Consider the following 26,655-nt stretch of genomic DNA (forward strand, 5'->3'; position numbering starts at 1 on the left):
AGGACAACCTTCAAAGCCACAGAGAAACCCTGTCTCGATAAACAAAAACAAAAAAAAAGGAAGAAAGCAGGTTGAGCAAGCCAAGGGTAACAAGCCAGTAAGCAGCATTCCTCCATGGTATCTTCATCAGTTCCTGCCTCCAGGTTCTTGCCTCTAATTCCCACCTTGGCTTCCCTAAAGACAGGCTGTAGTCTATAAAACAAATAAGCCCTTTCCTCCTCCAACTTGCTTTATCACAACAATAGAAACCTAACTAAAATAATGGGGTTCAAAATCCAAGGTGATTTGTGTATCTACATGTTGCTGCTATTGAGCAAAATAGGGGTGCCATCAACCAATAACCTCCAGACTCTCACCCTTCCAAGGTCCTAGAATAATGTCCTCTACCTGACCTTGACCTCCAATGGTCTCTAGCATTTTCCACTAGACATGAAGAACCACCACCCTTAATCAGATTCTTCCAATTGCTAGAAAATACAAGAGCTGGCCATCAATTTGACACAGAAAAGGGGGCACACATGTACACACCAATATATTATCCTGCCAACTAACCTATTCTGCTTAACCTGTTTCCTTGCTTCCCATGACTGCTTGGAGAGAGCGTTGGGCAAACACTCAATCTTGCAACACACTGTCATTCAGCTTAGTATCTGGCTCCTTGCAAGTACTCTGTAGATGTTTCTCAAACTAAGAAGTCGCATCCTGCAGAGGGTCTGGTGGTGGAGCCCCTGGAGTTGTTCTCAGTAGCTTATTTAGCACCACAGTGCCCAAAGTTCTTGCTCATTTTTAGCAGCTCTGCAATGGTGGGGAGCAATTCTGACTGCCAGTAACTCACACATCAAAAGAAGATGCACAGTACCAGTAAGATTATTGCATGCATAAACAGGAAGAATGAGAAAAAAAGGTTTAATCAACAAGGTGGAGGGGGGAATGAGCCAGAGAGGCGTGGGTACAGGTTCTGAATATGACCCTCTGCCCTTTTGAAGACCTCGGGGGTTAACTAGGCAGTTCTCTGTATCAGTTCAAGACATAAGCATTTTCTTCATTTTAATACAGATAGTCTCCTCCAAATTACTCTGCTGCTTGGCAGATGTGCTTGTGACCATATAGGGCTTTTGTGTGAAGGCAATGTATCATCTTTCTGTTATTATAAGAAATGCGGAAGTTTATCAAATATACAGAAGAAAGTGCTAGTTTGGTTCATGGTTTCAGAGGCTTCAGTTCATGGATGGTTGGCTTCAATGCTTCTGAACCTCTGGTAAGGCAGAATGTCACAGTGGGAATGTGTGACAGAGGAAACTCCCTGTCTCATGTGAGAGGAGGGAAAAGAGAGGGTGCTACTCTCCTTCAACAACATGCCCCTGATGTCCAGAAACTGTCCCTCTAGACCCTGCTTCTTAAAGGTCTCACCTCACCAGTATCTCCATGCTGAAAACAAAAAGTCTCACACATGGGCCATTTGGGGAAATATTTCAGATCTGACCCTATGGCAGGACAAATCAAAGGGAAAAGGGGGAGATAATGGCCTGAAGGAGAATTTGGAAAGTGACAGATCAGGACGGTAGCTTGGTGTCTGTATGTAGCAGGTGGCATTCAGAGGTAGCCCAAAAAGATAATGACAAGATGAATTGCTAAGTGCCCCCTAGCCCCCATGCAGAGGAAAAGGGACACAGCAAGAAAGACAAGCTCAGGGCAGCTTCTAGGAGGTACTGTGGGCCTACTACCACTTGGGTACTGTGCTGAGTTCTTTGGGAAGCCAAGGAGAGGACAGACTAACGGTCCTGACACCTGCTCCCCCACATCTTCACTCCAACCTGGTACACCTATCTGTCTCAGAAAAGGGCTCAAGCCAGGCACAGAAAAGCCAGGCTTGGGGATCAGTCCTTATTGGTGTGTCATGCCTGCTTCTCTTTTGGTATTTTTAAATTTTAAGAGTTTCATACAATATGTTTTTATCATATTCATTCCCCCACACTCACAACTCTTCCCAGATCTACTGTCTCCACCCTCACCTCCCTAACCAGTCAACTTTGAATTTTCTTCTACTTTGTTCTTTTAAACTCACTGAGTTCAGTGTGTTGCCCAACTACTCTTGGGAGGAAGGCCTGCTCTCAACTTTGATAACTCCTCAGATAGTGGTAAGACTTCAGGCCCACCTCTTCCTGTCCTCCATGATGGAATTTTCTTCAGTTTGAACTTACACAGGTCTCATGCATGCTGTTATAACCTCTCTTAGTTCATATGTACAACTGTCCTGCAGTGTCTAGGATACAGTTCATGTACAACTGTCCTGCAGTGTTTAGGAAACAATTTCTTTGAAGTCATCCACCACTCTGGATTCTTACAATCTTCCTTCCCCCTCCTTCTCTGAGACCCCTGAGCCTTGGAAGAAGAAGTGATATGTATGCCCCATTCAGGGCTGAGCTGGGCTGGCATGTCTCCAGGTAGCACCCGCTGTCTCCAGCTTTAAGTTTATTCTTCCCTGGTAATGACCTATTCACATTTACTCTGTTGATTCAAGTTGAAGTACAGTTCTTGGCCTTCTACCACACATCATCTCTCTTCTCTAGTACTTTTTTATTGCTTTTTACTTTCTATTACCATGAGAAAACATCATGACCAAGGCAATTTTAAAAGAAAACATTTAATTGGGTGTATGGTTTCAGAGGATTGGAGTCCATGATGACAGAGCAAAGGCATGACCACAGGACCAGCTGAGAGCGCACATTTTGATCCACAAGGAGGCAGAGAAAGCATACTGGGCGTGGTGCAAGTCTTTTGAAACCACAAAGTCCACTCCTGTGAAGCACCTCCTTCAACAAAGCCACACCTCCTAATCCTTCCTAAACAGTTTCACCAACTGGAGATCAAATATTCAAACCTGTGAACACATAGAAGTCATTCTCATTCAAACCACCACACCAGCTGTAAGAATACTTGGAGAAGTCTCTGCTGCATGGTTCAGTTCACTGTCATTTCTTGCTTGGGCTATTGCAGTAACCATCTAGTTCATCGTTCTCCATTGTTCCCTTCCTTTCCAAATAACAGGCAGTGATCTGTTTAAAAGGGGGGTAAAAAGAAAAGAAACTAATGTTAGATGCTTTAAAAGCTCAATAGCTCTCTTCAGAAAACAGAATAAAATTGGAGCATTCTTGCCACTGCCCAGGATTGCCCATATGACCCAGCCTGACTACACGCCTCTAGTTACATTGTCTTTTTTTAATATATGGTCTCTTACCAAACCTAAAACTCTCTGATTAGGGTAAACTATGGGAGAACCAACAAGCCCTAGGTACCCTCATGTCTCCAACTCACCAGTACTGAAATTACAGACACATACAGTCACACACAGATTTTTACAGTAGTTCTAGGGATCAAATTTAGGCCCTCATACTTATGTCTCAAGTGCTTTACCAACTGAACCATCTACCCAATCCCCATCTGAACCTGGAGCTCACCATTTTGGCAATACTAGTTAGTCAGCAACCTCCAGAAATCCTCCTGTCTCTATCTCTCTGGTGTGAGGATTATAGACATACACCACCAAGCCCAGATTTTGTGGGTACTGGGCATTCAAACTTAGGTCCTCAAGCTTGCATAGCAATGGTTTCATTGAACAAACTTGCCTTGGTCACTGTTCTATTGCTGTGAAGAGAAACCATAACCAGGGAAACTCTTATAAAAGAAAGCATTCAATTGGAGGCTGGCTTACAGTTTCAGAGGGTTAATCCATTATCCTCATGGCAGTAGAGTGGCAGCATGCAGGCAGACATGGTTCTGGAGAAGTAGCTGAGAGTTACATCTTGATCTACAGGCATTAGGCAGAGAGAATGAGAGAGAGAGAGAGAGAGAGAGAGAGAGAGAGAGAGAGAGAGAGAGAGAGACCTAACAGACCTAACATCACACCTACTCCAACAAGGCCACACTTCCTAATCCTTCTCAAATAGTGTCATCCCTGGTGACTAAGCATTCAAATATATGGGCCTATGGGGACCATTCTCATTCAAACTATCATAGAGTCCCTTCATGTCCAACAATTAGCAGTGTAGGTTCTCTACAGTGATAATTGATGGTCAACTTGACTAGATTTAAAACCACATACGATATATATCTGAGTGTGTTCATGAGGGTGTTTAGAGATGATTGATTGAGGGAGGACCATCTACCTTGACTGTGGGCAAGACTGTGGGCATGGACAAAGAGCTCATACAAAATAAAAAAGGAAAAGGAGAAAGTGAGCTCTTCCTCACCTTACTGCCAGACATATCATGTCAAGAACCTCCTCTGTCAAATGTCCCTGCCATGAAGATGTTCTCTACAGGTATTGGGGGGTCACAAGACTATGAAGTGAAACCTCTGAAAAGCCAAAATAACTACTTCCTTTCTTGGGTTGTGCCTGTAGATATTGTGTTGCAGAAATAGAGAAACTAACAGAACCACAGCTTCATCAAGGCTGGGGAACACACTAGAAATACGACATCTCAGGGGAAGGAGGGCTGAGCATGGCTACAGCATTATCTATCACTCTTTCTCCCCCAGAGTTCCTTGTTTCCTCTAGGAACTGATCCTTTCCCAGCCCTTCCACGAGATTGTTATATCTGATGCCAAGTTGGGACTTTGACCCCAAGTCCCAGTTGATTGATTCTGGAACAGGTACTTGATCCTAGTTGGGTTTTGCTTGTTGCTTTGCTTTGCTTTGCTTTGCAGCAACAGAAAGCAATGAGTGGTGACTGTCATCTGACTGCTATGACCATCATTGGTTAAAGTCATGTTAAAGCATGGCAATGATGGCTGTCATGTTTCTTGTGCCATGCAGCAAAGTTACCTATCATAAGCAAACTAAGGACACTTGGGGGAGGAGCCAAAACAAGAGGCCACCCGTCATGTTTCCCACATTTTACCCAGTCCCCTGCCAACCCTTCTTACTATATGATTGACTTGAATTCTGTTTGCAACAAATATCCTACAGACCTAATCAACTTGGATTTCCCATGAGTCACAACCAAATGATAGACTGATGGCCCTTAGTTTCCAAAAATGAATCAGTACCGATTCTACCTTCATCTGTTCCTCTTTGATTGAGGCCATTCTAAATTATCTGTTGAGTATCAAAAGATCTCTCAGATATGATTTAGATGAGATGTCTGAGGTTGTTCTGGTCCCAAATTTTAGTTTTTGACATCAGTGGGTTGGAAGGGACTTGGAAAAATAGGTGAGGTTCTCAAATGTCATAATACAAAAACCATCTTCACAGTGGTGGTATCGATATAATGTGAAGTAAATGGTGTCATGCCATGCATGCTACCACCTATTATTATTAAAACAAAAGTGTGTGCCCCCTTTGTCATAATATGTGGTTCAGAGCTCTTAGTAGAACCAAAATTACATCGTTATCAAATGTAATACAAAGTCTATAAGGCTGAGGCTATAATTCAGTTGGTAAAGTGTTCGCCTACTGCACATGAAACCCTGGGCTTAGTCTCCAGCACAGCATAAACTGGGCATGGTAAGATACCTGTAATCCCAACACTAAGGAAGTACAGGAGGATCAGAAGTTCAAGGTCACCCTTGGCTAGACAGGAAGTTTGAGGCCAGCCTTACTAACATGAGACCTTGTTTCAAAAATATGGGGTTTCCTGATATTATAAATTCATTTTTCTCCTTTTGATCCACAAAGACCTTGGGCCTCCTGCTGTTTGTTCTGTGGTGCTAGGAAATGAACACAGGGCAAGCATTCTGCCACTGAGCTACAGCTCCCAGGCACATTTTGGTTCTGTTTTAAAGGATTTCATTAGTAAAATGACCCCAGTCCAAATTATCTTTGAAGGATGGGGTCTTAAACAGGCAATCGGCAGATGAGGTGTGAGGAGAATGTCAGAGTCTCCTTATGAGAGATGATTGGTCAGTTGATGTGAAGTTCCAGTTTCTCTTTATGGAGATATCTTCTGGCTGGAGGACTCAAACCCCTCCAACCAATCACTCTCTATGGCCAAAGCCAGCAAGAGAAAGATTCAGCCAGGCACCATTGTATGATTCACTCCCTCTTTTACCCAGGTGACACAGGAAAATATCTGGCAGCCTCTGAAGTTGCTGCTACTAATGAGGCATCTTTGTCCCTTGGTACCATCCTCAAGAGTAAGGATTGAGACACTTCTGTGTGGGCAGAACAATGGCTCAGTGGTTAAGAGTACTGGCTGTTCTGGCAGAGGACCTGGGTTGAGTTACCAGCACCTATATGGTGGCTCACAACCAACTGCAATTCCAGTTCCTGGGGATCCAATGCCCTTCTAACCTCCACAGGCACACACACACACACACACACACACACACACACACGCAGGCAGGCAAAACACTCACACACTAGATAGACAGACAGACAGACAGACAGATGATAGATAGATCTTTTTTTAAAAAAACTTCTTCTGTAAATAAAGAGATAATAGATATCTCAAACTCTGAAGGCCACAGGATTGCTATTATAACTACTCAAACATACATGACTGTATCTACAGCCATGGGTAGTATGTAAGCATATGAACATGACTGTGTGCCAATAAAACTTTACTAACAAATACAAGTGGTGAGCTTGATTGAGCCAGAGGAAAATGTTATTGTTTGTAGATTCTAGCATTTTAGGGAGAAAGACTGTGGATGCCCTCCCATGACCCCTCATCCTAAAGGTGCCACGTCTTTGACCTATGTTTCCCAGAATCCTGAGGATAGTTAACAAGACAGTGCAAAATAGGAAGAAGCCAAACCAGGACATCACCCCAGGCATGTGAGCTTCTGCAGCAACAACAGTTCTGAGGCCCCAGCATCCACCAGACAAGCCTGCTATGAGTCCACAAGCACTGGAATCTGGCAAAACTTCACTATCTGTCTCTCTGTGTCTCTCTGTCTCTCTCCCCTGCTCCCTCTCTCCTGCCTCCAAGCTCAGCCTAGAATTGGTCCCCTGAGTTGGCCAGATTCAGTCTTCCAAACTGCTAATGGTTAGCTTCCCCAGACCTCCCATTCCATATGACCAATCTCTGTCTAAAGTCCCTTTGATTTCAAAAGCTTGGAGACAGTTTTGGTTTTATTTCCTCTCCTTTGGCCCCGAGCTAAACTAGAAGGCAGTGGCTGTGTTTTTCCCCTCTGAAAGCAAACAGTGCTGAAAAACATTTCTGGCTGGGCCTGAGCAGGTTTTAAAGATGATGGCCTTTCCTGGCTCTATTGGAAGAAATAATGAGGTTAGCAGAAAAAGCACTTTGCTTTGAGAGTGAACCTTTCAGCAACACTCGACCTGAGCTGATGGATTGTGTGTTCACAGATGGCATAAGTCTAGAGGTGGGTGTGCGGAAAGTGGATGGTGCGAGCATGGATGGCATGTGCGTGGAAAGCAGGTGGTGCATACATGAAAAGTAGGTGGTGTGTGCATGGAAGCAGATTAGTTTGCATGGATGGCGTGTGCTTGGAAAGCAGATGCTGTGTTCCTGGAAAGCAGATGGTATGTGTGTGTGTGTGTGTGTGTGTGTGTGTGTGTGTCTGTGTCTGTGGAAACCAAACTGTGTGAAAAGTGAATGGTATGTGTATGGAGAGCAGGCAGAGTTTACGTGGATAGTAAGTGCACAGACAAAAGATGGTGTGTGCATGGAAAACAGGTAAGTGTGAGTGGATGGCATGCGCATAGATAAAACACGCGGTGTGCATGGGCAGTAGATGGCAAATGCATGAAAAGTGAATGATGCGTCCTTGGAAAAGTGAAAGGCATGTGCGTGGGAAGATGAAATACTCATAAAAAGTAGGTGGCACATACATGAAAGCAGATGGTGTGTGTATGGAAGGCAGATGATCTGCGCATCAAAGGCAAATGGGGCGTGCGTGGAAATCACATGGCATGCACATGAGAAGCACATAGTGTCCATAGAGAGCAAACAGGATGCGCACGGACTGCGGACGCCATATGCCCAGAAAACCGGTGAAGTTTGCATAGATAATAGAAAAACAAGAAGAAAAGACCATGTGTGCGTGGATTGCATGTGCATGTGAAGCAGGTGTCTGTGTACCCATGTGTACTATCTGCTGTGTGCATGGGAAACAGATGGCAGATGTACAGAAGGCAGATGGAATTAACGTGGATGGTATGTGCATAGAAAAAGGGTGGAGTGCACATAGAAAGTGTATGGTGCGTTCATGGAAAACATATGCCCTGTACCGCAAAGCTGCATGGCACATACATGAAAAGATTATGTGTAAGCGGAAGTAGATTCTGCACACTTGGAGGCACAGAATAATGCTGTGCACATGAAGGCAGATGGTGTGTGCATGGAAGCAGATGGCATGGAGGCAGGTAGTGTGTGCATGGAGACGTGTGTGTGTGTGTGTGTGTGTGTGTGTGTGTGTGTGTGTGTGTGTAAAGCCTAAGTCCCAAATTTGTACGTTAACCATGTTTGAAAGTGGGTTCTTTGGGACATAGGTTTAGATGATAGGACAGACTTAGTAGACTTCCTAGGGGATGCCTTATCCTCTCCAGGAGCAGATGGGAGGTGGGATGGGGGAAAGTGGGGGAGTGGAAGGAGAGGAGGGAGGGGACTGGGATTAGAATATAAAAAATTAATTTTTAAAAGTTAAAAAAGAAAAAGAAATAGCAAACACAGGAAGAAATACAGAGAGGATGGTGTCTTGTTGAGGGGGGATTGGTGCTATGACTTTTTTAAAAATCTGAAAAAAGCAGCTTAAATGGGAAAGGGTTCATTTGGCTCACAGTTCTGTGTTGCTATGCATTGCTGCAGAAAAACTGAGGCAATAAAAACTTGAAGCTGCTAGATACATAGCCAAGAGCAGAGGACAGTGAGTTAATGCACTGTGTGAGTGTCTGTCACCGTGTGAGTACCCCTCAGAGAAGAGTGAGTTAATGCACTGTGTGAGTGTCTGTCACCATGAGTGCCCCTCAGAGAAGAGTGAGTTAATGCACTGTGTGAGTGTCCGTCACCGTGTGAGTGCCTCTCTGATGACAGTGAGTTAATGCACTGTGTGAGTGTCTGTCACCATGAGTGCCCCTCAGAGAAGAGTGAGTTAATGCACTGTGTGAGTGTCCGTCACCGTGTGAGTGCCTCTCTGATGACAGTGAGTTAATGCACTGTGTGAGTGTCTGTCACCATGAGTGCCCCTCAGAGAAGAGTGAGTTAATGCACTGTGTGAGTGTCTGTCACCGTGTGAGTGCCTCTCTGATGACAGTGAGTTAATGCACTGTGTGAGTGTCTGTCACCATGTGAGTGCCCCTCAGAGAAGAGTGAGTTAATGCACTGTGTGAGTGTCCGTCACCGTGTGAGTGCCTCTCTGATGACAGTGAATTAATGCACTGTGTGAGTGTCTGTCACCGTGTGAGTACCCCTCAGAGAAGAGTGAGTTAATGCACTGTGTGAGTGTCTGTCACCGTGTGAGTGCCCCTCAGAGAAGAGTTAACGCACTGTGTGAGTGTCTGTCACCATGTGAGTGCCTCTCTGATGACAGTGAATTAATGTACTGTGTGAGTGTCTGTCACCGTGTGAGTACCCCTCAGAGAAGAGTGAGTTAATGCACTGTGTGAGTGTCTGTCACCATGTGAGTGCCCCTCAGAGAAGAGTGAGTTAATGCACTGTGTGTCCATCACCGTGTGAGTGCCCCTCAGAGAAGAGTGAGTTAATGCACTGTGTGAGTGTCTGTCACCATGTGAGTGCCTCTCTGATGACAGTGAATTAATGCACTGTGTGAGTGTCTGTCACCATGTGAGTACCCACCCGAGGACAGTGAGTTAATGCACTGTGTGAGTGTCTGTCACCATGTGAGTGCCTCTCTGGCAACAGTGAATTAATATGTGAGAACCCACCCGAGGACAGTGAGTTAATGCGTTGTGTGAGAGTCCATCCGAGGACAATGAGTTAATGCACTGTGTGGGTGCTCAGCTCCCTCTCTCCCTTTCACTCACTCCAGAACCTAGCCCATGAAATGGTGTTGCCCCATTCAGGGTGGGTCTTCCCTCCTCAGCCCAGTTAAGGAAATCCCTCACAAGCACACCCTCAGGCCAACCTGCCCTAGACAAGTCCTCAATGAGACTTCCTTTCCAGGTGGCTCTAGATTAGGTGAAGTTGACAATTTAAACTAGCATTCCCAAAGTGCATGGAGATGTAATTTATTTCTTACAGGGCTGGGGGTGGAGCTTAAGGCTCTGTGCATGCTTGGCAAGTCTCTACCATGGAGCCAGTCCTTGATATATAGCAGTGGTTAGTGAAGTGCTTGGTAGGAATGGAGCGTGTTTGCACATCTTTCTCCAGGGTCTAGCCGGTGAAAGAATGAGATTAGAAGAGATCACACTGAATGAGGTAACCCAGTCCCAGAAACCGCACATTCTCTGTCATCTGCAGCTCCTAGCTCCACACCTTCAAATGTGAATATATAACTACAGAAACCAGGAAAGGTAGGGAGTCAGGGAGCAATGCAGAGGGGAACAGCAGGGTACAAGAGATCTGAAAGGGAAAGGGGGAAGTACAGGCGAGGAGCTCCAATTAGGGGTGGGGAGGAAGATAAATACAGGAAGAGGAAGGAGAGTGAGATGACTGTACAGACGTCTGAATATGTCATAAGGAATCATACCATATTGACCATCTACCTAAAAATACCCATAAGATATATAAACTGGTCTATAAATATACATATATAGTTTAAACAAATTCCCATCTGAGCAAACAGTCTACCAAACAAAAAACACACCAGGCATAAGAAGGACTCTTTTGAGTTGTTAGTCAAGGTTGTCCAAAAGACTCCCAGAACATAGGCTCCTATAATCACCATTGATTGCTGAAGGCACCATGTACTCTGGACTGTGGACCCAGAGAACATCAGCTGGATTTGACTTGAACACCTCCTTCCTTATGACTTGTTTTCTCGGTACCAGAAGATACCAAGCAAGCTTCCAAAGGAGGGATGCAACCAACAGTCTACTCAGTTATGAAATCTGTGGGCCCCAGCAATGAACCAACATGGCACAAGACCCTAAGGATGCAGTAGTGGCACACTTATCTTGGTGGTAACCAACAGCTCTCTAGTCGAACTTAAGGTGCACTCAAATAGAAGAAAGTAAGCTTAGAACTAGAAACCTTGCCAACTACCACGGACTAATGCCACTGATCCTGGAGAACCTATTAACCACCATTTCACTATGACAGCATTGATCCCTAACTGCATCTAAATATTTATCTTTACACCAACAGAGAAGAGTAGTCCTACCCTCTCATCAAGGAAACCTCTTTGCAACCAAGACCACATCCCAATGGATACAATACAACACAACCCCTATATCTAAGGCTCAGGGATCATTGAAGAGGGGGCAAAAGGATTGTAAGAGCCAGAGGAACAGGAAATTTCCTGTTGTATGTCCTAGGAATGCCAGAGAATACAGTATGAAGTCTCACCATCATAGCTGCGTAAACATGACCTGAACAAGAATGACACCATCAGACATGCTAATGTGGAAGGAGGAAGGCTCAAGAAGCCTCGACCTTACACAAAGAACAGGCAACTAAGGAATGCTGAGAGAAGGAGAAATGGCCTTCCTTAGGGAAGAGCACACCAACTGATTATCCAACGCCAAATGATGAGCCCTAAAAACAGATACAAACAGGTAGCATTACACAAACTGAACAGGAGATAGATATATAGATATAGATGCAGATACAGATATAGATAAATATATGTATATGTGTGTATTGTAGGAATGTATGTATTTGTACATACATGGTAATGTGTGTGTGAAAACAATATTTAAAAAGAGGCCATGGGTTTGAAAAAGAGCAAGGTGGGAGTGCATGGGGGGTTTGGTTGGAGTAAAGAAAGGGAGAAGTCATAATCTCAAAAGCTAAGTTTATTTTTTAAGACCGTTTAACTTAAAAGAAAGCAGAGAATGCAGATGTCTGCAAACACAGAAGGAAAGCTGGGATGGATTCAGCTGGCGAGAGAAGACTAAGCCTACCAAACGGGGTGAGAGGACCATCAAGCGCAAAGACCCTGGGCTGCTGGTGAAGTTTGCAACTGAATGAGGGAGAGGCTACGGGAGGCCAGACCTTGTCATCTTCATGCCTCAAGGACTCCACCCTTATCCCCGGGAGAGACAGAAGTGAGTGTGCTCAGGATAAATCGCCCAGCATGGGGGAAGCCCTGCAGTTTACTGCTCCACTCCACCTCTTCTCTTGCCAGAAAGGATGACAAGAAAGGCTGCCCCAAACAACCAGCTGGGACTGGGCAGACTGGAGTGTGTACAGGACATGGTGCTTCCAGAGGTTGACTGGGTTGCCTTGGCAACAGGAGCTCCCAAAAATCTCCCCAGAGAATCCCCAAGCAGCAGTGGACCTGCCTCATTTCTTGTAGCCCAGCAGCATGAGGACATAAAAAAATCAATTTATCAGCACAAATGGTCCTTCGGCCTCCTGTTTCTCCTCTGGTTACAGTGGTACGCAGTGCAGAGCTCGCCAGCTCTTGGGTGAGTGTGTACACCTGTGCATCACCCTTGGTGGGAATGAGTCTCGTGTGAGGGGGAACTGTGTGATCTGACCAACACTTTATAGAGGAAAGAACCAAAGTCACAGTGAATTTTCGAGGTTCCACTCCCCCCTCTGCCTCTTTAGCTGTGTGATACACCTGCAAGCCATTTAGCCCTCTTCTAGTACTTGGACCACTGTTCAGAGAATTAAGCAAGATAATTTGTGTCTTCTGTTCAAGACCTTGTCCGGTATGGAAACAAGTTTTCTGCATGTCTTTACTCCTCCCTAAATCACTTCCTTCAACTCATTCTCTCAGTCTGTTTCTCTCCAAGTTCCCTGCCTTAAAACACAATGTGTAGAGTCCACAAACGACTGATAACAACATGGAGAGGAAATTCAAGCCACCCTGAAACAGAAAGGTACACTATCCCTCAGGACCAAAGCCTACACGCTTGTATCTGTTCCCCAGTTAACTCTTGAGCCCCCAATTCCCACTTCAGTCTCCAGACCAGCCCCTTGTGAGGACTGCCAATGAGCTAAGGTGGCTGAGCGCTCCAGGCACTTTGCAAGCTGTGCTGTGGGTGGCCTCGCCAAGGTAGAGTAGACCCTTAGAATCTGCCAGGGGCTGAATCTGCCACCTCACTGCATCCCCTGTACGAGACCAGGACAAGACATGGATCGCTAACCTCTCCTGTATGTCCCCATGCCCAGGCACTGTGGTAGGAAACAAAGAAAGAGGAGTTGAAGCCTGGGGGCTGAGGAGTTGGGTCAGTGTGCAAGAGTACTTACTCTGCAAGTATAAGGACCTGATTTTGAACCCTCAGCACCCACGTGAAAGGCCAGTTATGGCTGCATGCTTCTTTAATTCCACCATTAGGAGACAAAGACATTCAGATCCTAGGAGTCCACCTGCCAGGTAAAACAATGAGTTCGGTGAGAGACCCTGTCTTAGGGGAAAAGACAAAACAATAAGGGAAGACATCTGACATGGACACACAGGCATGCTCACCCACAAGATCACACATGCAGCACCATCAAACATACACACAACACAGAACAACAAAAAAGGACAGAGGGTGGAAGGGAAGGAGAAGGGAGGGAAAAATCTTGCAGTGTAGCTGTAAGCACAGGTTATAGCCGTCTGTAAATGTGTGGCAGTGAGGCAGAGTGGCTCATGCCTATAAGCCCAGCTCTCAGGCGGATGACACAACAGGATTACCGTGAGTTTGAGGCCTGCCTAAGTTATACAGTGAGTTTCAGGCCAGCCTGGGGTCAGAGTAAGACCCTGTCTCAAGAACAAAACAAAAAAAGAGACCAAAAGCTTTTGACAAACAGACAAGAATGCTCAGCAGAATTGCAAAAGGACCTCCAACCAAGGACTCTGATAGGCCCCATCACCCCGGACCCCGGGAGTCCACGACCTAAGGATCTGCTGTGCCACACAGGCCACCCAAGTGCAAGAGCAGCAGCAGACAGAAAGCATGCGGCCTGCAGGTGGGGTGCACACACAGACACAAAGCATGCGGCCTGCAGGTGGGGTGCACACACAGACACAAAGCATGCGGCCTGCAGGTGGGGTGCACACACAGACAGAAAGCATGCGGCCTGCAGGTGGGATGCACACACAGACACAAAGCATGCGGCCTGCAGGTGGGATGCACACACAGACACAAAGCATGCGGCCTGCAGGTGGGATGCACACACAGACACAAAGCATGCGGCCTGCAGGTGGGATGCACACACAGACACAAAGCATGCGGCCTGCAGGTGGGATGCACACACAGACACAAAGCATGCGGCCTGCAGGTGGGATGCACACACAGACACAAAGCATGCGGCCTGCAGGTGGGATGCACACACAGACAGAAAGCATGCGGCCTGCAGGTGGGGTGCACACACAGACAGAAAGCATGCGGCCTGCAGGTGGGGTGCACACACAGACAGAAAGCATGCGGCCTGCAGGTGGGATGCACACACAGACACAAAGCATGCGGCCTGCAGGTGGGATGCACACACAGACAGAAAGCATGCGGCCTGCAGGTGGGATGCACACACAGACACAAAGCATGCGGCCTGCAGGTGGGATGCACACACAGACACAAAGCATGCGGCCTGCAGGTGGGATGCACACACAGACAGAAAGCATGCGGCCTGCAGGTGGGGTGCACACACAGACAGAAAGCATGCGGCCTGCAGGTGGGGTGCACACACAGACAGAAAGCATGCGGCCTGCAGGTGGGATGCACACACAGACACAAAGCATGCGGCCTGCAGGTGGGGTGCACACACAGACAGAAAGCATGCGGCCTGCAGGTGGGATGCACACACAGACACAAAGCATGCAGCCTGCAGGTGGGATGCACACACAGACACAAAGCATGCGGCCTGCAGGTGGGATGCACACACAGACAGAAAGCATGCGGCCTGCAGGTGGGATGCACACACAGACAGAAAGCATGCGGCCTGCAGGTGGGATGCACACAGCCGCAGACAGAAACTGTGACAGTCAATACTGTGAAGGTCAGCTCCTTGAGAGAAGGAAATGAGGCAGGTGAAGAGTGTCACCTACCCAGTCCGCGTCTGTCCCTTAACCTGGGAACCTTCTGCTTGGAGAGATGAAAAGATAAAAATGTAGATCTGGAGAATTGGCTGGGCAAAGCATGAGAACCTGAGTTCAGATGCCCAGAACCCATGGGAAAAGCCTGGTGGTGTCATGCTTATGCCTGTAACCCCAGCACTGTGGAGACAGAGGCAGGAGACTCTCTGGGACTTTCTGACTACCAGTCTATCTCCAGGTTCAGTGAGAGGCCTGTGTCAAGTGAATAAGAGGGAGACGAGAACATGCTCAAGGGCACACATCCACATATGCCACATGCCGCACAAACACACACCATAGTAATATGGTGACAGATATATTGGTAGATCACACTTACATACACACATACATACATGCATACATGCATACATACATACATACACACACACATAGGTACATAGATGATAGATAGATAGATAGATAGATAGATAGATAGATAGAAATGAGATACTCCAAAATCTAAAAATATTTCAAAAATGATGAGAACAAAGAGAAGAATTGAAGAGAGTTGTTTTCAGAAAGCAAAAATTTTCCAGAGTTTTGAAAGACATTGCATTCATGTCAAGAAGGAAACTAAGTCCTGAGTAAGATAGCTAAAATTAATTTCACACCAAGACACAGCACAATAAACACAGAGAAAGCAAACAGGAGGAAGTCGAAGCCAGCAAATCAGAAGGGGCCTCACATAGAGAAGGCCTCACCTCTCCCAGGAAAGACAGAGTAGTATCTGTGGGTGAGGGGGTTCTATATGTAAATTCTCCCTTCCTACATCTCTCTCCCTCCCTCCCTCCCTTCCTCCCCCCTACTCCTCCCTCTCCTCCTCATGCATTCCTGCTGTTTTTGGCATACACTCCATACCCCTACCCCAGAAGAGAGCTACTGTGCTATTCCTTATCCAGCTCAAAGAGAATCCCAGGGAAGGATTCTGATTGGTCCAGCTAGGAGATATATACTCATCCTTAGGCCAATCAGCTATGACTAGCAGAGAGAGACTTGAATTGATCATCCCTGCCAATACCTCAAAGTGATAACAGAGATAGAATAGCTGCCTAACAAAAGGAACATGGCAGGACCTGTAACAGCGTGAGGGTGGAGTATCCCCAAGAGAAAGGAGGGGTGCTAGGCACACAAAATGATAAATGATGAGTTGTTAGTAAGAAAGGACACAAGCCTATTCCTGAAGCCCATCCCCTCCTTCTTGAATGCCGGCAAAGGGTAAAGATGAATGGTTTGTATTCTGGAGCAGACTGACAACCCGAGTTCAGATCTACCCTCTGGCACTTTATGGCTGTGTGATCTTGGACATGTTATTTCACCTTTCTGTGCCACACTTTCCTTGGCTGTCAATGGATGCACTTTTATGACCAACTTCGAGGGCTATTGTGAAAATTCGGGGAGTTTATATAAGAAAGCCTGTTCCAGTGGTGGCTGGCACACAGACAATGTTCCAGATGTGTCAGACAGCATTCATTTAGAGTCACGTGACCTTAAAAATGAGCCTGATGAACAGGATGCCTCACTGGACTTGGACCTGGGTCTGTCTTCAGTGTGTGCTGTTTTGTAGGATGCTTAATAGAGTCCCTGAACCCTACCCACCCAACCCCAGCCACAGCCTCTTCCACTCCAGAGCAGTGACAACCAAAAGCATCTCCAGACACTTCAGATGTGCTCCAGAGCCCGAGAAGACTCACCTGGGGGTAGGGAGTGTTGGGATTTGGGCACAGATCCACCTGTTTTGCAGAACACACTTAGCTAAGAAGCATTCATCCTGTTTCCTTGCACTGTCAATAGTCAACACAATAAAGGATAAGGAATCTTGGGGGGCTCACAGGCCCACCCCTTCCAATCTTGCCCCTACTGTCCAGAGGCAGGGCACTAGCCTAAAGAAAGTGGGAGTTCAGAAGGAGAAAGACAAACAAAGCAAATAAGGATCCCCATAGCCGAGTGCGTTGTGTTCTTATGATGCAAAGAGACCCACGTTGCTACTGATTCTTGTGGCAGATAAGGGCTGGGATTTGCAGCTGGGCCTTTAATCCCAGCACAGGAAGCAGAGGCAAGCTGATCTCTGAGTTCAAGGTCAACATGAGCTACACAGAGAGACCCTGTTTCAAAATGAAAACAAACAAACAAAAAAACAGCCAATGAGGCATTTAAACTCAGCAAGTCATTCACAAAGAATCCCTTCCTTAGGACAAGGGTCACAGACAAAGTCATTTGGACACATCTAAACTTCCTGCTCATGCGTGCCTTGGGTGCCTCGGGTACTCAGACACACATGACCTTTCCTGAAGTCACATATCTGGTACAGAGACTCTGTCACCTCTTGGGCATGCTCAAGTTGTTCAGGTGTTTCTGCATAAGCCTCGACTCTGGTGCTGTGGGCTGGATCTGTGTCTGCAGCTTTTCCTCTGGGTTTAGGGTGAGTGGAACCCAGTGCTCCTGCCAGCTTCTAGAAAGGACTCTCCACTGCTGGCTCCGCTTCCTTCACAACGCGCCCTTCGAGAAACTGTTCGGCTCATCCGGCACTTCTCATGATGGGTGAAACTTAATTCATCTTACATCCCAAACTGGACTGGAGATATGGTTCCATTGGTAGGACGCTTGCCTGGCGTGCACAAAGCCAGCAGCGATCCACAGCAGTGAATAAATTGGGCTTGTGGCGGATCGCCTGCAAACCCCGCATTCAAGAGGTGGAGCCAGGAAAATCGGATGTTCAGGGCTATCCTTGGTTACATAGCAAGTTTGAGGCCAGTCTGGGACACATGTGATCATTCTGGGGAAAAAAAAATATCTCCAGGATGAAGGTAGCCTTTCACTCGGGCCTCAGGACACACACCAGAACCTGAATAAACTGGACCTCAGACACGAGTCAGATGCAGTCCTCCACAGGAGCCTCATCTCAGTGGGAACAAGCTTGGGAGAGCTCCTACACACAGTTTCAAAATAAATGACTTCATGCAGTTGGCACAATGCCCACACAGTAGGCATTCGATAAACTGAAGGACTGACGTGCATCTCAAAGGGACATCTTCCCCCAGCTGCACTTTCCCTAAGTGCCCCCTAAGGAGCAAGACTAGACAGACAGCCTAGGTAAGGATGTGCCTAGGGGGTTTGCAAATCCCTTCACCATGCCGAAAGAGCCTGACCAGGTCCAAACATGGAAAAGGACCACACAGGGCACCTAGAGTTTGACCCTGGTCACTAAGACTTAATTAACCTTTATCAGACACCCTGGGCTCTTCACATAAATGAGCCTTTAGGCCTGAAACAGTCCTATGAGGCGTGGGCAAGTACTAGTGTATCTAACGATTACAGTCATCTCCTCTTACAGATACAAAACCAAACATGCGAAGCAGAGAACGCCTGTGGTGCCTGAGGACAAGTGACAGGACAAGTGAACCCAGGAGGTCCAGCTCCCAAGATCTGGACCTCGCTGTCATGCTTCTCTGCATGGTTACCGCCTTGTTAGGTTGCACACAGACAAACGGGACACGGTAAAGTCTGACACCAACTGATTTAAAGAAAACCTCATAGATGGTTCCAAGTTCCCCTTGCAGCTCTCTCCTGTCGCCTGTAATGTGAGGCTGGTTCCGAGTTTTACTGGAATTTCCTCTCTCAGTTTCTTCATCAAGCACTTCAACCCAATACCACTCTTCCAACAGCTGTGACACGATTGCCTGGTGGGGCTGACGGTTTGCTTTGCTGTGGGATGGGATGGATTGCTTCAGCCAGGCTCCTTGCTTTAACTCCCAACACGCTGTCAGTTTGGCATGGTTCCTGGGTGCTGTGTGGATGAACTGAGTTAGCCAAACAGCGTTAAAGGGCCTGCTAACTCTGACCTCTAGCCAGCGCATGTGTTAGGTAGCACACTGTGTGTTCCACAGAAAAGGAGTGAATTTTACCCTGCCTACAGCCCTAGGAAGAGAAGAAATACTGTTGTTACTATTCTTGTCTTGTAGATGGGGAAACTGAGGCATGGAGCTTCAGGCCCAATGCTCAGTATCACCTCAACTGAATCTTACTGCCGATGCTGAGGCTCTGGGGTCTGTACTCTCAGGTGCCCAGCCATCTGCCCCCCCAACACCTCCAGAGAAGGGTGCTGAAGCCTCCCTCCTCCCTCTACCTCAGCCAACTTCCTTCAGAATCCAACTGCCCCCAAAGAGCCTGTGGGTCTCTGGGCAGAGACGGTCCCGTTGAGTCCTCTCTGAAAGCTAATTCAGCCATTTGCTCTTGAGTTTCTAGCGGATGCTGTCGTCTCTCAGATTTCAAAGAAGATGAATGCATGGGTTAAATTGGATTAAAAAATTTAATTGAATAAGGCCAAACCAGACAGCTTGATGGAAGAGTTTGATCCGATAAAGGGAGAGGAGAGATGTGTGTTCTGAGGGCCAGGGTGTGATGGGGAGCTGTCTGGACCTTGTCTAGCCTCTTCTCATCTGCAGGAAAACCGGTTATGCCAATTATAGATGAGATGGCCCTGGGGCAGTGTGGGGAAGACAGTTCGAAAGCATCTTCCAAATCCCTGTGTCCCAAGCAGGCTGACGGCCTGCCCACCTCTCTGTCCATTCCAGCCCCAGACGTTTCCACCAACAGACCATCTCTGAGTCCCTGGAAGTGAGGTTTCTTGTTTCAGACCTCATGAGACCCCTGCAGAATAACACAACAGGAGCCTTATTAAAGACACCTAGAAACTAGCTTGACTTGTGGAAAGCTAGGGAGAGGGCTCAGTCAATAAAGCCTTTTCTATATAAGCATAAGGAACCAAGATCAATCCCCAAGAGCATACTTACTTCTTAAAGCCAGGAATGGCCTGTGCCCCTGAAACCCTATGCTGGAAAGGTGGTGACAGGTGGGTCTCTGGAGCTTGCAGGCCAGCCAGATTTGTTGGTCCATGCTAATAAAAAGCCCCATCCTCTGAACTGCCACATATGCATGCAAATCCATGTGTGGACTCATAGATCCCAAAGGCAGATTTGTTAGTACACATTGATTTCTTGATAATTAGATGAGTCCTCCTGTTAAAAATCCATATTTACAGCTTCACTTCCAGAAGTATTGCCCCACGTCATGAGGTCCACAGATCAGCAGCATCAGCACCCACTGGGAATTAGTCAGAAATGACACTCAGGGGCTCCCACCCCAGGTGTTTCAGACGCACGTTTGTATTTTAACTTTCAGGTGTGTTCACCATGGATTCCAGGCTGGGGTCTCAGCCCTTGATGTACATCACAATCACTTGAAAATCTGCTAGCACCCAGGGCTCAGCCTGCCTGCTAACTCTGGAGTGGGACTCAGGAGGGTATTACTGCCGGTGTAGAAGCTACCATGTTTTGTTAATCAGGCATAAAGTCTAGGTACTCATGTTTACACCAGAGACCAGTGCATCTCTCAGCATTGGTCAGAGAAGCCTCTTTTAGCGGTAGGCAGTGGTTAATGTGGAGACTCATAACGGGCCAGAGTGCTGAGAATAAGTGATGCTGAGTGATCAGCCCTAAGGGGATGCCTGCATCATCCCCTCCAGTGCTTGGGGAACATCACAGACAAGGGAGCAGAAAGATCGTAAGAAGCGTAAATGATAGATGATTTCATTTACAGCCAATTCCTTTAAAATGTAAAACAACTCACACAGATGGAAATCAGTGTTTACCTCAGAGGTGAGTAGCAGGGAGGGTTTGAGTGGGAAAGTCCACAGGAGAATTTCCGGGGCTGATGAAAATGTAGATTTTAAAATAGGTGATGGGTACAAGCATCTATGTTTGTCAAATGATCTCAGAGGGGCAAGTCTCTTAGAGAAGCCCATACCTGTGTTCTCTGGTATCTCCTACCCTCCTTCCTAAGTACCTCTCTCCATCTCCTAATGCTCATTTAAAATCTATATTAAAAATGTCTTTTAATAAACCCAACTCTGCTTCATTAAAAAATAATCTAACTTAAAGGGGTTGGAGAGATAGCGCAACTGTTAAGAGCGTACTGCCCTCACAAAGGACCTGGGTTTGGTTCACTGTACCCATATCAGGTAACTCACAACCACCCATTAACTGCAGCTCCAGGGGACCCAATGCCCTCTTCTGGCATCCATGGGCACTGTTCACACATGCACAAACCCACATGAATGAACATATACGTGTGCACATGCGCATGCACACACACACACACACACACACACTAAAAACAAAAATATCTTTAAAAATCAAACTTGATCTTCAAGATCCGTGCATTTCATTCTATGAAAATTATAGTCAATAAACAAAATCCTACCCCTGATTAGAGGTCAGGGGGAGTCGTATATGGAAATGGAATGCATGTGACCTCAGGAACTTGATTCTACTTTCAATCTGTGAAACCATAGGCAAGGGAGATGTGTTGCAGAATATCTGTACACTGTGTGAAGATGTGTTTCTGTGGTTGGTATAATAAAAAGCTGAATAGCCAGTAGCTAGGCAAGAGAGGATGGGTGAGATTTCCAGGGACAGAGAGGAGGAGAAGGAGGAATCTGGGTATTTGAGTTTCACCAGAAGACTCTAGGCAAGTTGAACATGATGTACTGAGTAAAGGTAAAATCCACATGGCACAGCATAGATTAATAAAATCATGTTAAAATGGAAGTCAGAAAATATGTTGCATTGGGGGAGAGGTTATGCTTTTGTTTCCACAGGAAATGAAAAGCTGTGGATTCTTTGAAAGTTAATCAAGATCAGATCTGACCAGGGGAGACCTCCTGACAATCTTGACTACAGATATGAGGAAAAACACAAGACAGACTACAAGACAGGTGACATATATGTTCCCTTGACATGGAAACAGCTCTGAGACTGGATGAGACAGTTGGCTACAGTCCTCATGACTTACTATTATATGCCATCCTTTCATAAAACATGGATGGAGATTTATATTACATTTTGGTTACACAGTCCAAATGGACTTATAAAGTTGAATGATCCCTTTTATCTGCTCGTAAAACAGAAAATCATCTTTAGCTGACTTGTGCACACCACACATCCCATACTTATGTTAATGCAGATATATACGTTACCTTTAAAAGTCTGTGTGTTTTCAGAAAAAAAAAGTACCAGACACCAATGAAAACAAGTACCTCAGGTGATCCAGCCTCTCAGAATGCCTCTGTTATGGTTTTCCTCAAAATTCTACACCTAGAAAAAAACCTCAAAGCTGCTGGCTGAGATGACCCAGCCTTACAGACTATCCAGTCAGAAGAACTTCAGATAAGGTCTACACTTTCCCATCACACAGACACTAAACAAAAAAATGATACAGCTCACTCTCCCAGGACTTAACAATTATCCCAATTTTCTCAGGATTCCCTAAAGATGGTGTTGCCCCCAGACAACAGGAAGCAGTCTAGAGAACATGAAGTCCAAATTCTCAAATAGTGACATAGTCCAAATTCTCAAGTAGTGACATCGGTTTCTGGTCATTCAGTGGATATTTGCAATTGTTTATCAGGGAGTTAGTTACAAGTTGCTACTGGTTGTGGCCAGAAAAAAAAAACTAGCTGGGCAGTGGTGTCACATGCCTTTAATCCCAGCACTCAAGAGGCAGGGGCAGGTGGATCTCTGTGAGTTTAAGGCCAGCCTGGTCTACAGAGTGAGCGCCAGGATAGGTTCCAAAGCTACACAGAGAAACCCTGTCTCAAAAAAAACAAACCCCTCCCCCCAAAAAAGAAAAGAAAAGAAAGAAAAAGGAAAACAAAGCAAGGATGGTTAGATTCAAGGATCTCTTTCTGAAAAGAAAAGGGAAGGCATATAGGAATAATAGGATAAAAGGGTAGATTGTTGAATCTACTTTAAACTGAAAAGTAGCTATCAATCTCAAATATTTTACATTGGTATGGATTTTTGTATATTCATACAAATTTAAGGTTATTTTTGTTAGAACATAATCTATATATGTTTCTACTCTTGTTTAAGATATCTTTCTATATTGATACAGATTAAAGGTTATTTTTGCTATACTATGTGTACGACTCTTTTTTTTTCTTTTCTTTTCTTTTATTTAGGTTAGAAACAATATTGTTTCACATGTCAATCCCAGCTCCGTCTCCCACCCCCTCCTCCCTTGCCCTCCCCACCAGATCCCCCTGTCCCCCACCCAATCTCCACTCCGATCCCCAGGGAGGGTGAAGCCCTCCGTGGTGGATCTCCAGTAACTGTCATTTCATCCAGGGCAGGGCCTAGGCCCTCCCCCAAGAGTCCTTGCTGGGAAAGCCTCCCATATTGTGACATGGGCACTCAAAATCTATTTATGTACTACTCTTGTTTAAGGTATTGTACCTATGCAACTCACTTAACAATGTAATGTAAATTTCTAGTCCTTGAAATTATTATTACAAACTATTTAGGATAATTAAGAAATACAAGTTAGTAGTTAGTCATCTAACAATTAAACTTGTAGTCTTGTAGGCATGTATTCAAGGTCAAACAGATATATATTTAGATAGATGGTATTCAAACACTTCAGAGACCTACAAAATATGGCATTTAAGATATTTTAATTACATAAGGCTTGTCATGACAGTAAGTCACAGCTGCTCCTAGAAGCACTCATTTACTTACAAAAAGCATGAAGGACATTGAAGAACCTCTATATGGAGTTCACTTTCATTGTGACAAATTTAGCTGCTGAGCAAGAAACTACCCTTGCATTGACTGCTGACAGTATGCTGTCCAAAATGGACAAACAGGACACAAAAGAAGGTACCTACTGAACTTTGCCAAGACAAGGTAGGACAGCCCTGCTTGGCAGAAAAGTCTGTCAGATATTCTAGGCCTGTAGGCCAAAGATGGGTATCCCAACATTGCAGAGGAACTTTGGGTGACTGTCCAGACCACCAAATGTCTCTCTTATTTCTGTAGTTTGGGAAGTTGTTTTTTTTTTTCTTTTAAAGGAAGAAAAGTGTGGGCACTGTTTCAAGCTGATTTCATTGACATTTCTATAATTTCTGTAAGTTGTTCTGTACTTCCTGTTTACTGAAGTAATATTATATCCTTCTCAGATCTCTGGTGAAGGTTTAAGATTATATAGTTATACCATTTTTGTTACCAAATTCAGAAAAGAAGCTTACAAAAGAGATGTAAAGTTTATATGGCTAAGAGACATAAAAGCTTAAGTTGTTTATCTAAAAAACTGTTTTAAGATCTAAAAAGATGTCATACAAGTTATGATAGAAAATGGTTTAGGTATAAAACTTTGGATTCATCAAGACAGGATAGATAATAGAGTAATTTCTCCGAATTTGCCAAGTACAAATAGACCATTGTGAATGTAATTTTTACCTTATAATTTCTCTTATTATATATAGTTTTACTATATTAGAGTTAAAAACCTTCCCTTTTTTAGACAAAAAGGGGAAAATGTTGAGAAATATTTGCACACTGTGTGAATGTTTGCTGTGACTGGTATAACAACAAGCTGAATGGGCAATAGATAGGCAGGAGAGGATAGGTATTTCCAGGGAGAGAGAGGAAGAGGAGGAGAAATCTAGACATTTGAATTTCACCAGCAGACTCGGAGCAAATGTAACATACTGTACTGAGAACAGGTAAAAGCCACATGGCAGAGTGTAGATTAATAGAAGCAGGTTAATTTGAGTTGTAAGAGCTAGTTGGGGAAAAGCCTAAGCTAAGGCCAAACCTTCATAATTTATCATAAGTCTCCATGTCATTATTTGAAGGCTGGTGGTCCCGATGAGAAACTACAGAGATGACCAGACCAAGAAATAAGGACAACATCATCCTGATAATTTCAATTGCTTAGAAGCCCAGTTCTCTTTCCACCCCACTTTCTCCCTCACTGCCTAGGTCCAAAAGGAATGAAAACCAACATTTACTTTTCTAGTCTTCCTTACAGTTATGCTGTCCTTAGAACCAGATACCATAATATACATGTAAATTCCTATGGGGAGAGGTAATTCTGAGGGAGGCTTTACATTTCTGATGTTAGATAAACAAATGAGTAAATATATAGAAAAAATGTAGTTGTTGCCATTCTTCCCACCCTCTCTTTTTGAATTTGAAAATAAGCATGACACCTGGAACAAAGGCACCCATCCTTTGACCACGAGGCAACAAACAATTAGAAGAGAGACATACATGGCCCCCGGAGAAGCAGAAAGGGACAAGATCTCCTGTGCAAATTGGGAGCATGGGGGTGGGAGAGAGTTAGGAGAAAGAGAAGGGGAGAAGAGGAGTGGGGAGGAAGACATGAGGGGCCAGGAAGATTGAGTCAGGGAAAAAAGAGAGGAGAGCAAGAAAAGAGATACCTTAATAGAGGGAGCCACTATAGGTTTAAAGAGAAATCTGGTACTGGGGAAATGTCCAGAAATATACTAGCATGACCCCAACTAAGAATCTAAGCAATAGGGGAGAGGCTATCTTAAATGCCCTTCCCCTATAATGAGACTGATGACTACCTTAAATGCCATCATAAAGCCTTCATCAGCATTTGATGGAAACAGAAACAGAGACCCACAGCTAAGCACTGAGTTGAATTCCTGGAATCCAGTTGTAGACAGGGAGGAGTAATGAGCGAATGGTTCAAGACCATGCTGTGGAAAATCACAGAAACAGCTGACCTGAACAAGGGGGAGCTCATGGACCCCAGACTAACAGCTTAGAAACCAGCATAGGACAGAACTAGGTCCCTGGATGTGGGTGCCAGTTAGGAGGCCTGGGCAGTCTAAGGGGCCGCTGGTAATGGAACAGCATTTATACCTAGTGTACAAATGGACAATGGGAGCCCATTCCCCATAAAGGGATACTCTCTCAACCTAGACACATGGGGGAGGGCCTAGGCCCTGCCCCAAATGATGTGACAGACTTTGATGATCCCCATAGAAGGCCTCATCCTTTCTATGGAGCAGAAGAGGGGTGGGATGGGGGTTGGTGGGGGGCATGGGAGAATGGGAGGGAGAGGGAACTGGCATTGATATATAAAATAAGATTGTTTCTATTTACATTTTAAAAGGGAAAAGAAAAAGTGAAGAGAACCAAGCTAAGATGGAGAGCTGGCTACCTCCAGAACTAAGTACGCAAACTCTTTAAATTATAGAAGCTACTGTGAGTCAGTTACCAATTTTCCTATAGCCAGAGCATCCCTAACTGCCTACCACCAAGGACTTCCAGCCAGAATATGAAATCATCATTGTGAGATAACAGAGCTGTCTGCCAGGCTCAACTAAGGCTTCTCCTTAGGTTCTCTCCTCCAACCCACCCACTCAACTCTGCAGGAGCCTTGACTCCTCAACAGTGAAAACAGTGGATGGAGGTAGGTTTCCCCTTTAATTAGTGTACAACTAATACAGATAGTATGATGCCCAGGTTATAACAATTCAATGATGTCATGAAAGCATATTTCACACACCTTTGTGTTTAAGTACAGTATGTAATAAATTACACAAGACAGTCCCTCTATTGTTTTATGATAGAGGATATTGATCAGTTGTAGGCTAACGCATTAGATCATGGTTAAAGTAAACTTGTCTGAGCTATGATATTCAGTAGCTTGGATATATTAATACACATCTGCATCTTACTATATTTTCAATTT

The 26,655-nt window shown here is 45.3% G+C and overlaps 1 protein-coding gene across 2 annotated transcripts in view; it reads right to left on the minus strand.

Moving 5' to 3' along the window:
* Nucleotides 1-2,658: 2,658 nt before the first annotated feature.
* Nucleotides 2,659-26,655, minus strand: part of Iqck (IQ motif containing K) — a 201,444-nt gene continuing 177,447 nt past the window's right edge. The window contains exon 8 of one of the 2 annotated variants that reach the window (XM_040755662.1): nt 2,659-3,056. Coding sequence is in view for 1 of the 2 variants with exons in the window: in XM_040755648.1 (XP_040611582.1) it covers nt 3,010-3,056 (47 nt within the window). In the remaining variant the exon portion in view is untranslated. The remainder of the gene's footprint in view (nt 3,057-26,655) is intronic. The other variant, XM_040755648.1, reaches the window with a different exon arrangement.

Source organism: Mesocricetus auratus, unplaced genomic scaffold (genome assembly GCF_017639785.1).
Source record: "Mesocricetus auratus isolate SY011 unplaced genomic scaffold, BCM_Maur_2.0 Super-Scaffold_4256, whole genome shotgun sequence".
In the NCBI taxonomy this organism is placed as follows: domain Eukaryota; kingdom Metazoa; phylum Chordata; class Mammalia; order Rodentia; family Cricetidae; genus Mesocricetus; species Mesocricetus auratus.